At 40.5% G+C, this 16,173-nt stretch overlaps 2 protein-coding genes across 3 annotated transcripts; one reads left to right on the top strand and one right to left on the bottom strand.

The window, feature by feature from the left end:
• Positions 1 to 325: 325 nt before the first annotated feature.
• Positions 326 to 9,570, bottom strand: gtf2e2 (general transcription factor IIE, polypeptide 2, beta). Of its 2 annotated transcripts, none has more exons than XM_088303783.1 (8): positions 9,341 to 9,570; positions 7,613 to 7,786; positions 2,701 to 2,783; positions 2,270 to 2,377; positions 1,959 to 2,141; positions 1,761 to 1,854; positions 1,429 to 1,544; positions 326 to 828 (listed from the first exon to the last, which is right to left on the bottom strand). In XM_088303783.1, the coding sequence occupies exons 2-8, from the start codon at positions 7,770 to 7,772 to the stop codon at positions 709 to 711; spliced, it is 864 nt and encodes a 287-aa protein (XP_088159909.1). In that variant the 5' UTR covers positions 7,773 to 7,786; positions 9,341 to 9,570; the 3' UTR covers positions 326 to 708. The 2 variants fall into 2 exon arrangements, with proteins under 2 accessions (XP_088159909.1, XP_088159910.1); XM_088303784.1 differs by having other exon boundaries at positions 1,432 to 1,544.
• Positions 3,509 to 7,783, top strand: smim18 (small integral membrane protein 18). The gene is made up of 2 exons (XM_088303785.1): positions 3,509 to 3,760; positions 6,275 to 7,783. Exon 2 carries the CDS (start codon positions 6,280 to 6,282, stop codon positions 6,685 to 6,687), a length of 408 nt encoding a protein of 135 aa, XP_088159911.1. The 5' UTR covers positions 3,509 to 3,760; positions 6,275 to 6,279; the 3' UTR covers positions 6,688 to 7,783.
• Positions 9,571 to 16,173: the final 6,603 nt, after the last annotated feature.

The following is a 16,173-nucleotide window of genomic DNA, read 5'->3' as shown; positions in this document are numbered from 1 at the left end:
ATTTCTAAGATTAATTTAGTGATAAATGTTAGCAGTTTTCAAACCCAATTTACCTACTAAATTACTGTCTGACTGTATAACAGTACATTGTTGCTATGGCTACTTGATATTTTTTTTTCTACTCATCAGACCCACTGTAGGAAATAAATACCAATCAATTTTGACCAAAATTAGTATGGCAATTCACAATTCATAATGATACTGCAGTTTAAAGAGATATACAGGCAATGCAGCAAATGTATCTTACTGCATATAATTCCGCAAAACCTACAATGCATCATAGTAGACACACTTTAGAAGACCTTACTTACAAAGAAATGTCAAACAAGTTTGATGCTATTTTATTAAAAGCAGGATGGAATGGCCCCGCAAAGTAAAACAACTGAAATATGAACTCATGTTGACATCAAATATGATCCATGCTGGATGACATCTGAGACGCACAACAAAAAATGCACACTTTTGTGCTAATTAAGAAAAACTATTTACACACGTCAGGCTGGTTTTGTTTGTAAAGTGGTGTTCGCCCCTTCAATGATGGCTTTTTCTGAAAGGATCTTGGGTAAAATTGATATCCTGTCTTCAAACGTCCTTCTGGCTCAACGGCTAAATTGGATACCGCAAAGTAGTCACTATTCACAAGGACCATAAAAGGAGCAAAACAAGCTAATACAGTATTTGAGCCATCCGTCTTCCAAGTGTTTAATTTCACTTTTTGACTGGCACGCCATCTGCATAGTCCTCCAGCACTCCTGCCAAATGGTTGTTGTGGGTCTTGAAGTGTCTCTTTCGCTGACCAGCTTGCTTCTTCCTCTTTTGAACTGGTAACTACAGGGAGCACATAACAGTCAGTGCAGGCTTGGCAACAACAAACATTTGTTGTTCATGCATTTCCAGCAAAAATATGAGCGACAATTAAAGCTTTAGCAGAAGCTTGGCCAAACCTTCAAAGGCAGATGGACTTATAGGAATCCATCTTTCTGAGCTTCAGGCTGATTAGATCGTGTCCCCTCAAAAACTAACTAGGCCAATCAGCATCTTTTAATGTTGGCTCCAAGTCCAAATTATTTAGTAATCTTAGCGGGTGTGCATTTGCAAATTTTAGCGATGGAATAAAAGGGTGATAACTTATAAGTTAATGGCATTACTTTTTCATTGTGTTATCTAATTACTTTCCAATCACAAGAAAAGTTTACTGCCAAATTATACAATGTGTTACTTGAATGATTAGATCATGACGTTGAAGCTGTTTATCGGAGTTGCACTTTTCAAAACAGTTCTTGGAGCAGCCTAAAGCAAGCCATTTCTGGTGGCGCGTTTCAAATGTTACAATGTGGGACAATATTGAGTTCTTTGGGACCGAGAGAAAATTCTCATTCTCATCTACATGTGCAAATCAAATTGATCCGAAACCAATAAGACACTGACCACCTTCTTTGGCCCCGATTCCTGCATGGAGGTGATGCCTTGCTTTTTCAAGTATTCTTCAATCTTCTCTTCATCGATGGAATCCACTGGCACACTCCTCCACAGTTTCTGAAATTCTACCATGAGGGATTTGAAACACAGAGATTTTCACCATTGTCATAAACCATCTTACATTGATAGGGCTGAAGCACTGTTAAAATAGAGTTTACCATTTTGTGGTAGAATGTTACTTTTTATACTACAATCACTAAAATATCAGCATTTATGCCATATTAAAAACAACAACAAAAAAAGTGACTGACCGACACACCCAGACTCATGTAAAGACTGACCTTCATCCACCAGAAATTGGCAGTGTTTATCATTGTAGAACAGAATCTTCCTTTTATCTGGTCTTGTGACAAATGTGATCTGATCCCCCAATGCCTAAAAACCATCACTTGAGAATTAATTTCTACATAGCATTGTAACGATGTAATTTGTTGTTAAAGGAAATGACCAAAATACGGGGGATGTTTGATTGGATTTACCTTGATGGCCTTGGCCGAGTTGGGCAGCCCCTCCTCGACTTCGTCCAGCAGCACTCCTCCCAGGCCCAGCTGGTCATGTTTGTCCAGCAGCCTCAATAAAGCTTTTTTGTCCTTCAGGTTATATTTGGGCTTGAAGCCATATGTGCCATCCCGGACCTCAATTTTTGGATTACTGACCAAAGCCTGCAGTGAGGAGAAAGTGCATCGCGTCCAAGATTCAAAAGGAAAAGCGGCGTTAGTATTTTCCCTTGCAGAACATAGCAAAGACAAATGAGGAGTGGCAATAGTTTGGATAATTGGCGTATGCAGACCTCAGTCATGAGCCATTGCTTTTGTTTCATGCTGATGTCGAGAAGTTTGGTCTCATCCAGAATCTCCTCTAATGTCAGGAAATGTGTGTCGCCATTCTGATGTCTTGTCTGTGAAACCCGAACAGATCCGCACAAAGTTGAACGATACATTCAGTTTAGTAGCAAAATGTGCAAACGCAAACTCTATCGCAGATTTAAAAAATACAGTAGAAGTTTTCATTCATTCACATTATTTATGAATATATATCTGACGGCAATCAATCACAAAATGGGCAATGCAAGTACAGCATTTTGATTATTGGCAATTTTTTTCGCAGGCTCTCATTAGATTGAGCAAGCACATTTAATCCTTATGTTTTCGGTGTGAGTATATTTGCCTCTTGAATAGAGAGTAGCTCTCGTTAGAGGAGATCAAACAGTTTCCACCTTACCTTCATGTAATTGACTATCTTTGCAAGACAACCAAACTTGTAGCCGGAGCTCGTCTTAATGTTGAAACTGCCATTGCTAGACTCTGTAAAGAAAGTTGAGAAAGAAAAAACTCGATGAGATTGAATAAAACGCCATACAATATTAATTACTAGAATCTCAAAAGTAGTAACAGTATCGCTAACAGTAAAACAGAAGTGACAACCAGTTGATTTAAGGACACCAAGTGTAGTAAAAATCTCAGAAAGGAGTCAGGAAATTAGATAAAGGCTGTGGAGAAAACACGAAACTTAGAATATTACTCTGAATGGAAATGTATTTATCACCTCAATTATTCTTTAAGTAAAGTTCAGCTAAAAATGAGGAACAATGTGCATTTGAATTGAACTAAAATGAGAAATAAGTTATGTTGCAAATTCAATTAATTTGACATCTAAGTATTTTTTATTTTGGCGTAATTGCAGCCCAGGCAATTGAAGCAAAATGGGAGTCATTATTTGACGCAACCAGCAGACGTGTTGATTCAATCGCAACAAATGTGCTGCCTCAAGAAAATGCATGATATCAAGCTACGATCCATTTTACACTCAGAATAATGTATACTGTGTGTACTTGCAAAGCAGTAACGTAAGCAAATCAAACAACCCTAAGCCTTCTCGACTCATCGCTTTACATGCAGGGAATCCAATGAGAGAACTCAGCCCGTGGAGACTGCAGAGACGTTCCAATCAGAGCAGAGAGATGCACTGATTCATGAATGATTAACAGAGTGGGCGGGAGCAACTCCGAATGTCGAGCTGCTCAGTGGGCAGGCCGCTGGAATTGTGACAGGCTAGGTAACAAATGGCTCAGAGACAGAGCCAGGCGAAAACAGCCAATGACTGAGAGGAGACGGTTCGCAGCCATGAGGCTCGGTGAGGAGTGGCGGCCGGTGCTGCATGAGAGCACTGAGGATGAGTGAACGCAAAGGGAGGGAGGCAGCGGAGGCGAGGACATAGGTGGGGCAGCAAAAGGAAGAAAGAGCATCTACCGACTTGCGTCCTCGCTTGACCAAATACGCAGGTGGGTTTCTTCTCTCTTTTTTTCTGTTTAGATAAACATGGAAGAGGAATGTGAGGCGTGCAGGCTGCTCTCAGACTATGCGGCAGCAGAGCTTTCATAATCCATCTTTTCAAATCCAGGGTAATATTAACATATATGTACTAGCAAAGATGGATGCAGAATGGAAGCCAGCCATGCTTAGCGCACATTTAGGCCAAGACGAAACATGCGTACTATAAAACAAACATGAACCATATTACGAGGCTGCCAAGCATTAACGCGCACTCGTGTGCAAGTCGGAGGAGGAAACTAAAGCCCTCACAGACAAATCAATGATGGAATGACAGCTGTGAGGAGCCAAGTCATTGGGGAACAGTGCAGGAGTGTGAGACAACAGCCGTGTGTGCGCGTGTGTGTCCAGCGAACTGGTCTTACAGCACCTTTGGGGGAACTGGGGTGGGGCTCACTTAGAGTCAGTAGATGCATTAGCTTGGTAACATTATATTTTATGGGTTTCTCTGGCAAAGATTTGAAAAACATACTATTATCAGAACTAATGAATAAATTGTTTACACATCAATCAAAAGCAATTACGGGCCCAATGGAAAATGAGTTACCTATAGTATTCACTTCCTATTTCGTAATATGTGTAGGATAATATAATAATGCCAGTAGGGCTCATCAATATATCATTAAACTGCGATCTGAGACGACGCCATTTAACGATTTAAAGCACTCTCATCTTCTAAGATCACCAATGCTACTGTGGTCAGGTTACACCAGTGCTTCTCAATCGTTTTATGTTACGCCCCCCCCAGGAAGAAGAAAACAATTCACGCCCCCATCCCACCACCTACTCTCCACCGTAATTATAAATTGCAAAACAAACCTACAGCGTAGACGTAGAGTAAATACTTGCTGCGCACAATAGGCAATGAGCGCACCACTGCCAACGACAGGAGTGGCTGTGCAATTACACTTTATTGTAGTACGGCGGAAAAATAGCATGTTCCCCAGGGTCACACACGCACCCCTCATCATCGCACTCATGATTCTGTCAGAATCATCGCAATTCAACTATTTTCTAAAATCACACAGCTTTTCTTTAAAGCCACCTCATTGGGTACTGTAAACCTGTTTTTACGAATATCGTTGATACTGATTAATAGTTTTGACTGACATAAAAAACATTAACTTCATACACTCGGCATTGTGGGTGCATCAAATGCTTTAACTAGCAATAGTATTCGTTTATGTACAATGGAGTAACTTGAATATTAGAAATAGAAAATTAGGCCAGAGCGTATCAATCTTTTCCTAGGCCAAAGCGTATATGACCTCGTAAAAAAAGCAACAGTGTCCCCGACCACAAGGTTATCATGTCACCATTTCAGTTAACAATGAAAAGGCACTCAAACAGCATGATCTCACCATAATGAAAAACATGTGTTTCAACAAGAAGCACCCGCGAGGTTCATATTTTTCTCTTTTTTTTAGGGAAACGTGCTTGACGAAACTGGGTCAACTGCAGTACGTGGCTTACAATGTCTGTGTGTGTGTGTGTGTGTATTAGTGTAGACGCTGGCATTCTGCCCATTGAGGATTTTCGACAGTAGGCTTTAGTTCAAAAGGAATAACGACAGGTCAATCTGTAGATGAAATTTCTTCTTATTAAAATATATATTTTCTTTTGCAAAACGGGAAACTTTGCTTGATGTTCCGTTCTACTGTAGTCCTGAACCGGGGGGACAGTCCTCTCCGTTTCTGCAGCTCCGTTTTTTAACAGGCAACCGTTTGAATAAATGTCTTATTTATGCACACTATTTACCCCCTTATTGCAGATCGTGGCCACATGGCACGCTTTTTCCTTTCTGCCAACACTCGGGTCCATCTTACATCGTTGCTCATATTTGTATGCTGTTGGTCAAACCTACTTGCTTATTAATCTGGAACCACTGAGCGACATGATGGGTGGCTAAACATTTCAACTGGCTGCCAGGATGGCCGAGTGGTCTAAGGCGCCGCGTTCCGGACCCAGTCTCCCCAGGAGGCCTGGGTTCGAATCTCGTGGCTGCCAGGATGGCCGAGTGGTCTAAGGCGCCGCGTTCAGGACCCAGTCTCCCCAGGAGGCCTGGGTTAGAATCTCGAATTTCCCCATTGTGGGACTAATAAAGGCATTATTATTATTATTATTATTAAAGAGGAGCAGGTGCAGTGTGTCTGCTCCACACCGTGGCCACCCAAAGCAGCACTTTAGCTGTAGTCCTGCAGTGAGAAGCACTGTACATAAAAAAAAAAACATTCAGCGAAATTAGCCCTTAAATAAAACTGCAGCAGTGCATGAAAGGAGAGAAAAGATGACCTCATGACACAGCTATTGATCAAAATGAATAAAATGCCAACGTACTGGTCGATATTGCGGTTTATGGATTGTTTGGCCCATCTAGAAATCATGTCTTGTAGCCCCCCCCCCACCCCCGCAAAAAAACAATCAATAATTATAACTTTCTTTCTGCTTATTCCATTTCCAACCAGGAATCATGGCGAACATTACAACAACGAACACCACTAACAATCAGCCCTGGAAACCAGAAACCTCTCTTCTCTCCCAAGTCCCCCTGCACCAAGGCTGGAATGTGGCCTGCTTCGTTATCATAATGCTGTTCATCCTAACCGTGCTTTCCCTGGCGGCCTTGGCCCTACTCTATGAGCTGCTAGACTGCGGCTGCTTTGCCAAAGAAAAAATGCAACAGCAGCAGGAGCAGCAGCAGCAGCAGGAGCAGGAGCAGCATCAGGGGGAGCAACAAGAGCAGCAGCAGCAACAAGAACAACAACAAGAAATACAACAACAAGAACAACAACTACTACGTACAGTGGAGTCAGGCAACTGCAGCACGCTGATGACCGAAATTTGCAATGAACCTGAACCGCTCACGGAGGTGGTATAGAAGACACATAGAGCAGGGAAAGCAGCAATTGGGGAAGGGACACAAACCTTCCAAAAACTACCAAATGGTTAAGCGGTTGCTGAATATCAAGTCAAGATGAATTCAAAGGACAATAAAAAGATAAAGAAAAAAAATCATCACGGACAAGTTGTCTACATTTCTTACACGCACGATCCCGAAATGCCCATTTTCACCAGTACCCTGTAGCAATAGTACAAGAATCATATTTTCAACAGTATTTATGTATTATTATGATGATAAATGGCCCTGTAAACATATTTGTAAAGTTATGAAAAATTTAGTTGAGTGAATTTGTATTTTAGCTTCAAATTGATCACAAAGGGAGCGAAAAAGCACCAAGTTAAAACCTGTTTGATGCTGACAACATCTCATGGTAACAACAAGCAAAGTGTTGTCTTTGGTCCCAGATATTACAGTGGACCCCCGCCTACAGACCCACAGTTCGGCACCTGCGGATTCACCTATCCGCAGATTTAAAAAAAATAAATAAAAAAATTTAAAAAAATCTGAATTTTTTTTCTCTATTTGCGGGGTGGCCTGCGACCTATCCCAGGAATAGCGGTGGTCCATTGTACTCCAGATGACAGATTTAAAAGAGGAGATACCCATCTGAAGGATCCTGAGCATGGCAACAATCTTATTACCATAATTTCTCGAGAATAACATACGTGCACTTGAATATTGAGACCTTTCAAAAAGAGCCCTTCAAAAGTCTTCTCTCTGTACTATTATATGACGTTGTATTATTCAGTACTCTGATTTGCTGGTATCCAAGCTCATAAACTTCATTAAGGAATATCCATATATACATTTTGCATGACAACTGGGTTTGCATAAATTGTCATTTTACAGACAAAACTGAAGGTTATAAAAGTTTAAAACACAAGTCTCATGATTAACTCACCAGCACTTTGTTTAGAACCCGATGAGCTCTCCTTTTCTATTTTGGGCTTCTTTTTCTTGTGTGATCCAGAATCTGATGCAGTTGGTCTCTTCTCAACAACCGGCGTGGACAAAGCTCTTTTCTTGAAGAGCTCCCTTTCCCTCAGTAGAGCAGGATCCATTCTGAACGAAATATCTGAACGGAATAAAGTGAAATGCATTTGTTTTTATTCATACATACACATTTTTCTCATTAGCTCGTTAGTAAGTGAAGCCTATCCTAGGAGACTTGCTCGAGAGGCAAGGTACATCTTGGACTGCTCACAAGAGAACATATCAGACAAAACAAAATTAAGTCAAACTCATGTTCATGTTTATGGGCAATTGCAAATCTCAGTTTTTTTAAACAAATCATTTAGAAATAAAATCAAAATGAATTAAAGTTACGAAACATTTGAAGAACCCTTATACGTAGTGACCAAAGGAAACTCGCAAGCTTTTCTGGTCATTTCCACGCTAGTTGTATTGTGCTTTCATCTCCTACATAAGCATCATTCCATCCACCTACTTCCCCATATCCTGGGTCAAGTCGCAGGGGAAGCAAGAGACTTTACTCTCCAAAGCTACTTGGTCCAGATCTTCAAATGGGATCCCGAGGGGTTCCCAGGCCAGCCAAGAGACAGTCTTTCTAGAATGTCCTGGTTCTTCCCCAGGGGCTCCTTCTGGGGAGACACACCTGGAACACCTCATGAGGTAGGCGTCCAGGAGGTCTCCTAACTAGATGCTGGAGTCACTTCATCAGATTCTGCAGCTCTTCTACTCCTAGCCTCCTCTGAGACTAACAAGCTTCTCACCATATCTTGCATCCCTTCACAACCAAGAGTGTCCCAAAGAGGCTGAGTACTCTGAGGTCAAAAGGTTGTCTGTAATATTATAGAGGGAGTTTGAGCCAATGTTTTTTTTTTTTTACCTCACTTAGAACTCGTTTTCGCTGGGTGACCCAAGCAGCGGCTTAATTTCCACATAGGATCATTGGGACGCATGCATTTTATACACTTTTTATACATACCATTACAAATCAGAAATATTCACGAGAATTAATTGGTATGAAGCGTTTGAGAGCTGGGTACCTTACTTATTGGCAATTTAACAGTACCAGGGACGTAAACTTAAACCAACTCCGACCCAATTATCATATTTTGGATTTCAACCCATCACCCTCCAGGCTCCAAACCCAAATACTGCTATGGGGCATCAATGAATCTAATAATATGGCCAATTTAAAATATAATATAAAACGTTGAGCACCAATAGATTTGACACTTTAAAATGCTTTTGGTTCATTTAAAGTTACGAACAACGTGGTATCTCCCATTGTTGACACGAATGACTTTCAAGCAACACTGCATGCAAAAAAGAGATTATGTCAACATAAATAAAACGAAGAATGTTTAAGACGGTTAGCACAAACATTAAATTAGTCCAAATTAAAAAAGGGTGTCCACGCCAATGTGTGAGCTCAAATATGACTGAAATAATCCGGTTACAAAAGGAGATGTAGCTAGCTGCAAATAGGTGTTACATTTTGCGAATACCGCGCTATCTAACCACCCCCCCCCAGATAACCGTTTAACCGTGTCTGTTTCTTAAATGACCAGCAAACGATACGCACCAATTCGGCGAACGATAATAGCTTGTCAGTCACTTTGAAATTGTTTTCAATCTAACATTAGCAAACTAGTGTGCTTACCAGACAGACACTATACTGCTGCTCTCCGGGGTTCAATCCGGGAGGACGACCGTAAAAGTCGTCCCTTTGAAATGAAACAGCAATTTGCTGCTGCGCCTTTCGTCACAAATTAAATGTCTGTATGACTTTCGTGAATAACTTAATAAAGCTAATCAATTGTTTGCGTTTGCGATGCTTCCGTCTCGCTTGCTTTACTTCTTCTTCTGGTGTGGTTGAAAGGTGACGGTGACCCAACTTTTGACACTTCAGTGCCTCCCATTGGCTGTGCGTGTGTATCGCACTACTCTTGCTGCGTTCGATGAAAATGGGATTTTGAATACACCTTCGACTTGGAAAAGTAAACAAGAACGTCCCTTTGAGTTGCAATATCGGACAAAACAAAGGACTCTGATGACACCGACCGGCTTCAATCTGACGTCATGAAGACACAGACCGCGAATGGCAAAATATGTAATTTACAAGATTATGAAGAAGGTTTACTCGAGGTCAAAATGTGTTGTGAGGAACCACAACAACGAAAATTTTACAGGAATCAACCACCTTTGTTATTTACATTCACATCGAATACTTTGCGGTCGTAACTCGCACAATCCAAGTGGGATTTGTCCGATGTCCCAGTCTCGTCGAATGCACCATACGACTGCGGTTGAAAATAATGTAATCTCCAAAATTATATGTAATAGTTGATTTTTTTGTATTAGCATTTGTTCAGAAAATGAGTGTTGCCTAGGAAGGTAAAAAATAAAAATAACTTAATACATTATCTGAACAAATGAAAAAAAAATTAAATCTTATATTTAACATAAAGAGGACAAAATGTTTTTATATATTGTACGAATTTTGGGTGTACCCCACCGGCTGCCCAAAGACAGCTGGGATTGGCTCAAGTGTGCCCTTGACCCTTGTGAGAAAAGCGGTTTAGATTATAAACAGTGATTTGCGATCCATGTGACGCTTTGATCCCAATGTGTTCCACATGATCGTTCTATCGTATTTGATTATTACTCCAAGAAATTAGATTATTTCCACTCCTTTAATGACAGTTCTATTTGTACATGTTCATTTGATTGCTTAGAATGCCAACCAAATATCAATTTAGTTTTACTCAAATTCGCATTCAATTTGTTGGACTCAAACCACACTTTTATCTTTTTGACTCCCACATTGGTCACATCTAACAGCTGATCAAGGTTATCCCAGAACACAACATATTGGCGTCCTCAAGAAAGAAAACTATTTTAAATCATCAATCAGCTATGGAATGATTGAATAGTTTGGGGCCCAACACTGAACCCTGGGAGACACCACAGAATAAATTCAAATTTACTGATGTGTGGGTACCAATGTATCTGTCCATTATCCACGCTGCTTACAAGGACCGCGTGCGTACTGAAGCCTATCCCAGCTGTCTTCGGGCAGCAGGCAGGGTACAACCTGAACTCGTTGCCAGCCAATCGCAGGGCATACGTCAACAAACAACCAATCACGTTCACATTCACACCTATGCACAATTTGGAGTGTTCAATTAACTTAACCTTGGATGTTTCTCGAATGTGACAGGAAACCATAGTATCCAGAGAAAACCCACCCAGCCACGGGGAGAACATGCAAATTACACTCAGGAAAGTCAGAGCTGGAGTCGAAACCTGCACCTCCGAACTGTGAGGCGGACCTGCTAACAAGTAGCCCACCGTGCCGCCCACAAATTAACCTTTGTGGCCAAATGTGTGTAAAAAGAATGCTGATATGATTATTAATGTTATTTTTGAATGTTTTTTAAATGTCTGGCTGCTAATCTAATGGTAATTAGACCGCTCTATTCGGCTTATAAATGTGTAAATCTGGCTCACCAGCCATGAATCTCAACACAAGTCACTGAATAACAACATCATTCTATTTTTTTTGTATCTCCTAACCTGACTGGATTTTGTAGTTGTACCTAATTTATGGGCAAATGAAAGTACCACTACCATTTTAAAATCGCTACTTGTGCTTCTTTAGACCACCAGTGTGACAAAAAGGTTCTTACTTCCCTAAGGATTTATATTCATGCATCTTCGTCCATGACATTGACTATAATCATTTCTGCACGTTGATCAGTAAATATTTCGGGACCCTGCATAATAGCTTACGAACATGTACTAACACGGAGACCCAACGAGCCATAACTTCCACTCTCCAGATATACTGCTGCTGTTGTTAGACTGAGTGCATCAGTGCAGCAAGCTGGAGCTGCAAGTTTGCTGACTGCCAAATGTGCTGCTGGGTAATGAGGTGGAGGAACAGGTGAGATGAGGCCACCGACTATCCAGGTCACTAAAAGCAAATAGAGAGCGGAGCATGTTCAAGCAGCAGGAAGTGAAATATGAGCCGCAGAGTGCAGCAGTTTAAGAGCGGGGAAAGGGGCCTAAAAAGCTAATTCAATCTCTGTTGTTGCACAATGCGCATATCCATGTATACATTTTGTGGCAGAGAGTTCACGTTTTTAAGAATGCACAAAATGACTGATTGCTTTGGTGAAGGCATGAAAAAACGTGAAAAAATGAAGAATGCAACAGTTTAGTGTTAGAAATGACATAATTATTGTGACAATGAATTTGCAACCAAATTACTGACTTCCACCAATAAAATCAATTCAATAGTTTTGCTCACCTCAGAATTTGTTGTTTTGCTACAAATATTTCCTTCTAAGCTCAGAATGATTTAATTACCTGGAAAAAAAAATCTGATACATTGATCTCTTGTCTTACATTCATCTTCATTCTTCAGTAATCAAACAGAAATGTTTCTTGGCCACGTAACATTCAATATTTCCCCAACAAAACAGAGTTTGGTCATTTATCCTGTACAAATTTTAAATGTTGAGAGTGTTTGATTTCCAAGAGCAATAGTGTTTCTGCAAGCAGAATTTATGAAGGATCTAGACCATAAAAGTGTCAACTTGTGCTCTGGCAAACATCCTCCCATTTTACTCAGACAGTCTGGTGCTGATATAAGTGACTACTTTATGTCCAGTGTGTGAAAACCAAACAGGTGCAGATAGATGAAAAGATCTGTACAAGCCTCCATATGTTCCTCCAACTTTCACACATGAATGTAGATCAGAGATCAAATTAGCATCTCTAGAATTCCTAATTAATGTTATTCGACAGGTCAGACCAAGAAGTTTGAACACACGAATTATTAAATCGATGCAGCCTAATCAAAGGCCCTAATTCATAATGAATGAAACACTGCGTAGACTGCATGCGGGAATGAGGCAGACCATTTAGACATCAGAGAATACGAAGACTTATCAAGTGGCAAACATTAATTATTCTGCATTGGATTGCTGATCCTCATTATTTCAATTGCAGTCACTTTTGGGCCGCAAAAACGTGGGCATGTCAAGATACAAGCGCTGCCAATTAGAGCGATGATGTAACCAAAGCAGAGAATGAATCCAATTCATTTTATGTGTCAGCGTGTATTCTTTATTCTCCCCTTGAGGTTGAGTGTTCACTTTGTGTTTCATGGCTGCAATTTCCCATGATGGGTCATTTCTGAGCAGGCTGTGCACACTAAAAGACATTATGCATTCATGTGAGTATGAATGAGGGTGACAGATAGCATGTGTGAATTCAAGGTGACGATAATACGGAACAGCAAAAGAGTTCATCCATCCCTTTTTTATACACCTTGTCCTAGATTTTTGGTTTGAGCACCCTATTAAGGTCCGGGGTAAGTTAATGCCTAACACTGCTACACCTTGTAATGGTACTCAGACAATAGCAGGGCACATGCATACAAACAACCATTCACACGCTCTATTTACTTAATGTCTTTTTTTTTTTTTTTTTTTTTTATGAAAGAAGAAACTGGAGTAACTGGGGTGAAAAAAAAAATCACACAAGCTCGGGTAAAACGTGCAAAATCCACACAGGAAAGCCTGAAAACGAGATTCAACACCCTGAACCTCAGAACTGTGAGCGTGCAAGATTAGAGGAGGGAAAATTGAAGCCAACCAGAGGCATCCTCAGGGATTTGCGGACACATAAAAAACAAGATTACATAAAATCATCAATGCTGCACATTGAAAATATTATTTTGCAGGGGCACTGCCAGAGATGATAAAATCGTTATCACCTTTCTTCCACTTATGACACCCCTTCAGTCAACTCATGAAATTCTGCATGAAGAAGAAGCGTGAAAGTGACAACTTTCGATATGAACTTGAGTGTGTGATACCTGTCAGCAACTCACTGACAGTTCAATATCTCAAGTGAATTTTGGAGTGAAATCACATCTAGAGCAGGCGTGGGCAAACTGCGGCCCGGGGGCCACATGCGGCCCGTTAAACGTTTTAATCCGGCCCGCCAAACTTGATTTTTTTTTTTTTAATGAATAAACCTTGTTAATGTTTTATTTTCTCTGTGAGTCTGATGTGTGCCCACTAGGAGACACACTCTAAGACGGATATATTATTGTAATGCTTTTGTTGATTTTCATTTAAAATTAAAACATGTTTTTGCTATATACTATATGTATTTTTTTCTTCAATGAGGTGAGGTTATCAAAACACCCCATCCATCGGCTGCTGGTCCGGCCCCTCTGTCAAATTTTAGAAACCGTTGTGGCCCATGAATCAAAAATTTTGTCCACCATTAATCTAGAGTGTACTTAAGTAACATTCTACATTGTTGGCTTTGGTGCTATTATTGGCACGAAAATTAAACAAAGCGTGTTCTACATACTGAAAAATGATTATTTCCATCAAGGTAAGGTGTAGCAAAATCATGCAAAAATACTTCTCGAATTCTGAGGTGGGACAAATAAAGATATAAATCCATTTTGGAGCACACTCAGAATTACAAGAGCAAGGCCGCATTGGGTTTTATTCGCAAATTTCTTTAGACCTGTCATAAAAAGGCTCTGTCAAAATCTGGCTCAGTAAGCACGCTTTTTGACTTATCTGAAGTAGTAAAATGTTTTTCTCTTGGCTCTACGCTAATTCTGGCAAAAGTGGGTGATGAGGACAGCCACCATCATAGACCTCGCCAACTCCAGGGGGTACCTGATGGGATCTTTTGATGTCCTGCTGTGTGCGATTTGATTCATTACAAATTGGACCTGAATCACATGGTTTGAGTGAGTGTGTGGGTCACATTTTTATATAGTTTCAATATTTAGTCATTTTCAACAGAGCGCACTTATATACTAAATATTTAGCAATGTTCCCATTAAGCACCTTTGCCAATCAAACAAATATAAGGCATTTATTTCACATTCAAGAAAATGTGGCTCCAGGAATTTAAGGGTGCCACTTCCAGAAAAAAAACCTGTAAAATATCTCCTGCAGAAATATATCCAGTGCTAAGCATTGAGTTAACATCTTTTATCTTTTTTTTTTTTTAAATCAAAGAGTTATCAGCCTAAAAAAAACGGAAAGCCTAATTATCCGAGTAAACCAGGTCAACATGTTCAGTACACAATCAATAAAAATGGCTGTCCTCATGAAAAACTAATTCAAAATGGGCTTTGACACCACCTTTTCCTTTGAATATTTTTTTAACTTCTCTTAATGAGAAAAATGAGTTTGTGACTGCCCTGCCAGTGACTTAAATCTGGGTTGGAACGGAGTCAGGGCCATTGGAATTTGGTAGATTATTTCACACATCTGGGCTTAGTGTTTTCCTTCAAATAATTTTTGTGCAACCACATTTAAGCACTCCTTCACAACTTCCCCATCACTTAAACGTTTTTTTATGTTTCCCCAAAATCCATGATACTTTTACTGAATATTCGTTTGCATGCCGATGTAAACGAAAATGTAAAAATCTGTTATACTGCACTCGAAGTTCGATGTTTTTGCGTGCGCTCACCTCAAACGTCAGCGGATAACTGTGCACAAAAGGGCGGTGCTTTGTTTCGTTGTGGCGCTTCGCAATGTTGCGACGGTTTCGGAGCATATGATGCACACTGGTTTTGAATTGGCTGCAGCCAGATCGAAACTAAATTTCTCCGTCCATTCATTTAAAACAAGACGCATCGACCTCGCTAACTTTTTAGCAAGGCATACTGTCAGCAGCACTCTTTTCCGGTCTGCTGCGCAATCGGCAGTGGATCGTAAACAAAAGATTTGATTGGCTCAAATCAGTGACGCCTTTTCCGTATTTACTAGAATTGCAGCGCCAACGTTTGGGAATGCGCCCTGAAAAAAATTCATCATAGATAGGCCATGGGTCCGGTCCGAACGATTTCCGAGGTCCAATTGGTGATGCCGGACTAGAGTCTCCCCAGCATGTCCTTGGTCTTCCCCGAGGCCTCCTCCTCCCTGTAGGACGTACCGAAAACACCTCACCAGGAAATGATCAGGAGGCATCCTAAATAGATGTCTGAGTCATATCATTTGGCACCTTTAATGTGGAGCAGCAGCAGCTCGACTCTGAGCCCTTCCCGGATGACGGAGCATCTTGCCCAGACATAATGCTAATCAGGCTTTTTTTTGTCTCTTTCCTAAATTGATCCCAGTAACAGCATCCAAAATGGGTTGAACAATATTAAATATTGAATCTGTTCAATATTTATGATAAAAAAAAAATCTTCATATGCGTGGAGAAAGTCGACTACTCTCGAGTCTTGACTTTGTAAATTATGAGGTGGAATGCAATGTAGCCAACTAAAGAAGCGCCCTGACTGAGGAACATGGCAGCGGCCGTAAATAAACATTTAAGGCGAAAACAGATTGAAAATGACTGATTTGTTTTTTTTTTTTTTCTCTTCACAAAAACTGGCATTTGAACCTGGGTGTGTAGACTTTTTACACCCACTGTATACAAATAATGAGCCTGGGG

Source organism: Idiotropiscis lumnitzeri, chromosome 8 (assembly GCF_059441095.1).
Source record: "Idiotropiscis lumnitzeri isolate Australia: NSW breed Sydney's pygmy pipehorse chromosome 8, RoL_Ilum_1.0, whole genome shotgun sequence".
Taxonomy (NCBI): Eukaryota; Metazoa; Chordata; class Actinopteri; order Syngnathiformes; family Syngnathidae; genus Idiotropiscis; species Idiotropiscis lumnitzeri.
The sequence above is the reverse complement of the archived record's forward strand: the minus strand, read 5'-3'. Positions and strand labels throughout refer to the sequence as shown.

What these genes read in the sequence shown, in the direction of transcription:
- smim18 (XM_088303785.1), top strand. Translation starts at nt 6,280, where the DNA reads ATGGCGAACATTACAACAACGAACACCACTAACAATCAGCCCTGGAAA.
- gtf2e2 (XM_088303783.1), bottom strand. Translation starts at nt 7,772, where the DNA reads ATGGATCCTGCTCTACTGAGGGAAAGGGAGCTCTTCAAGAAAAGAGCT. An exon ending in AGATAGTCAATTACATGAAG is followed by an intron (nt 2,378 to 2,700) that starts GTAAGGTGGAAA and finishes CGGGTTTCACAG; the next exon opens with ACAAGACATCAGAATGGCGA. An exon ending in CCAATTTCTGGTGGATGAAG is followed by an intron (nt 1,545 to 1,760) that starts GTCAGTCTTTAC and finishes CCCTCATGGTAG; the next exon opens with AATTTCAGAAACTGTGGAGG.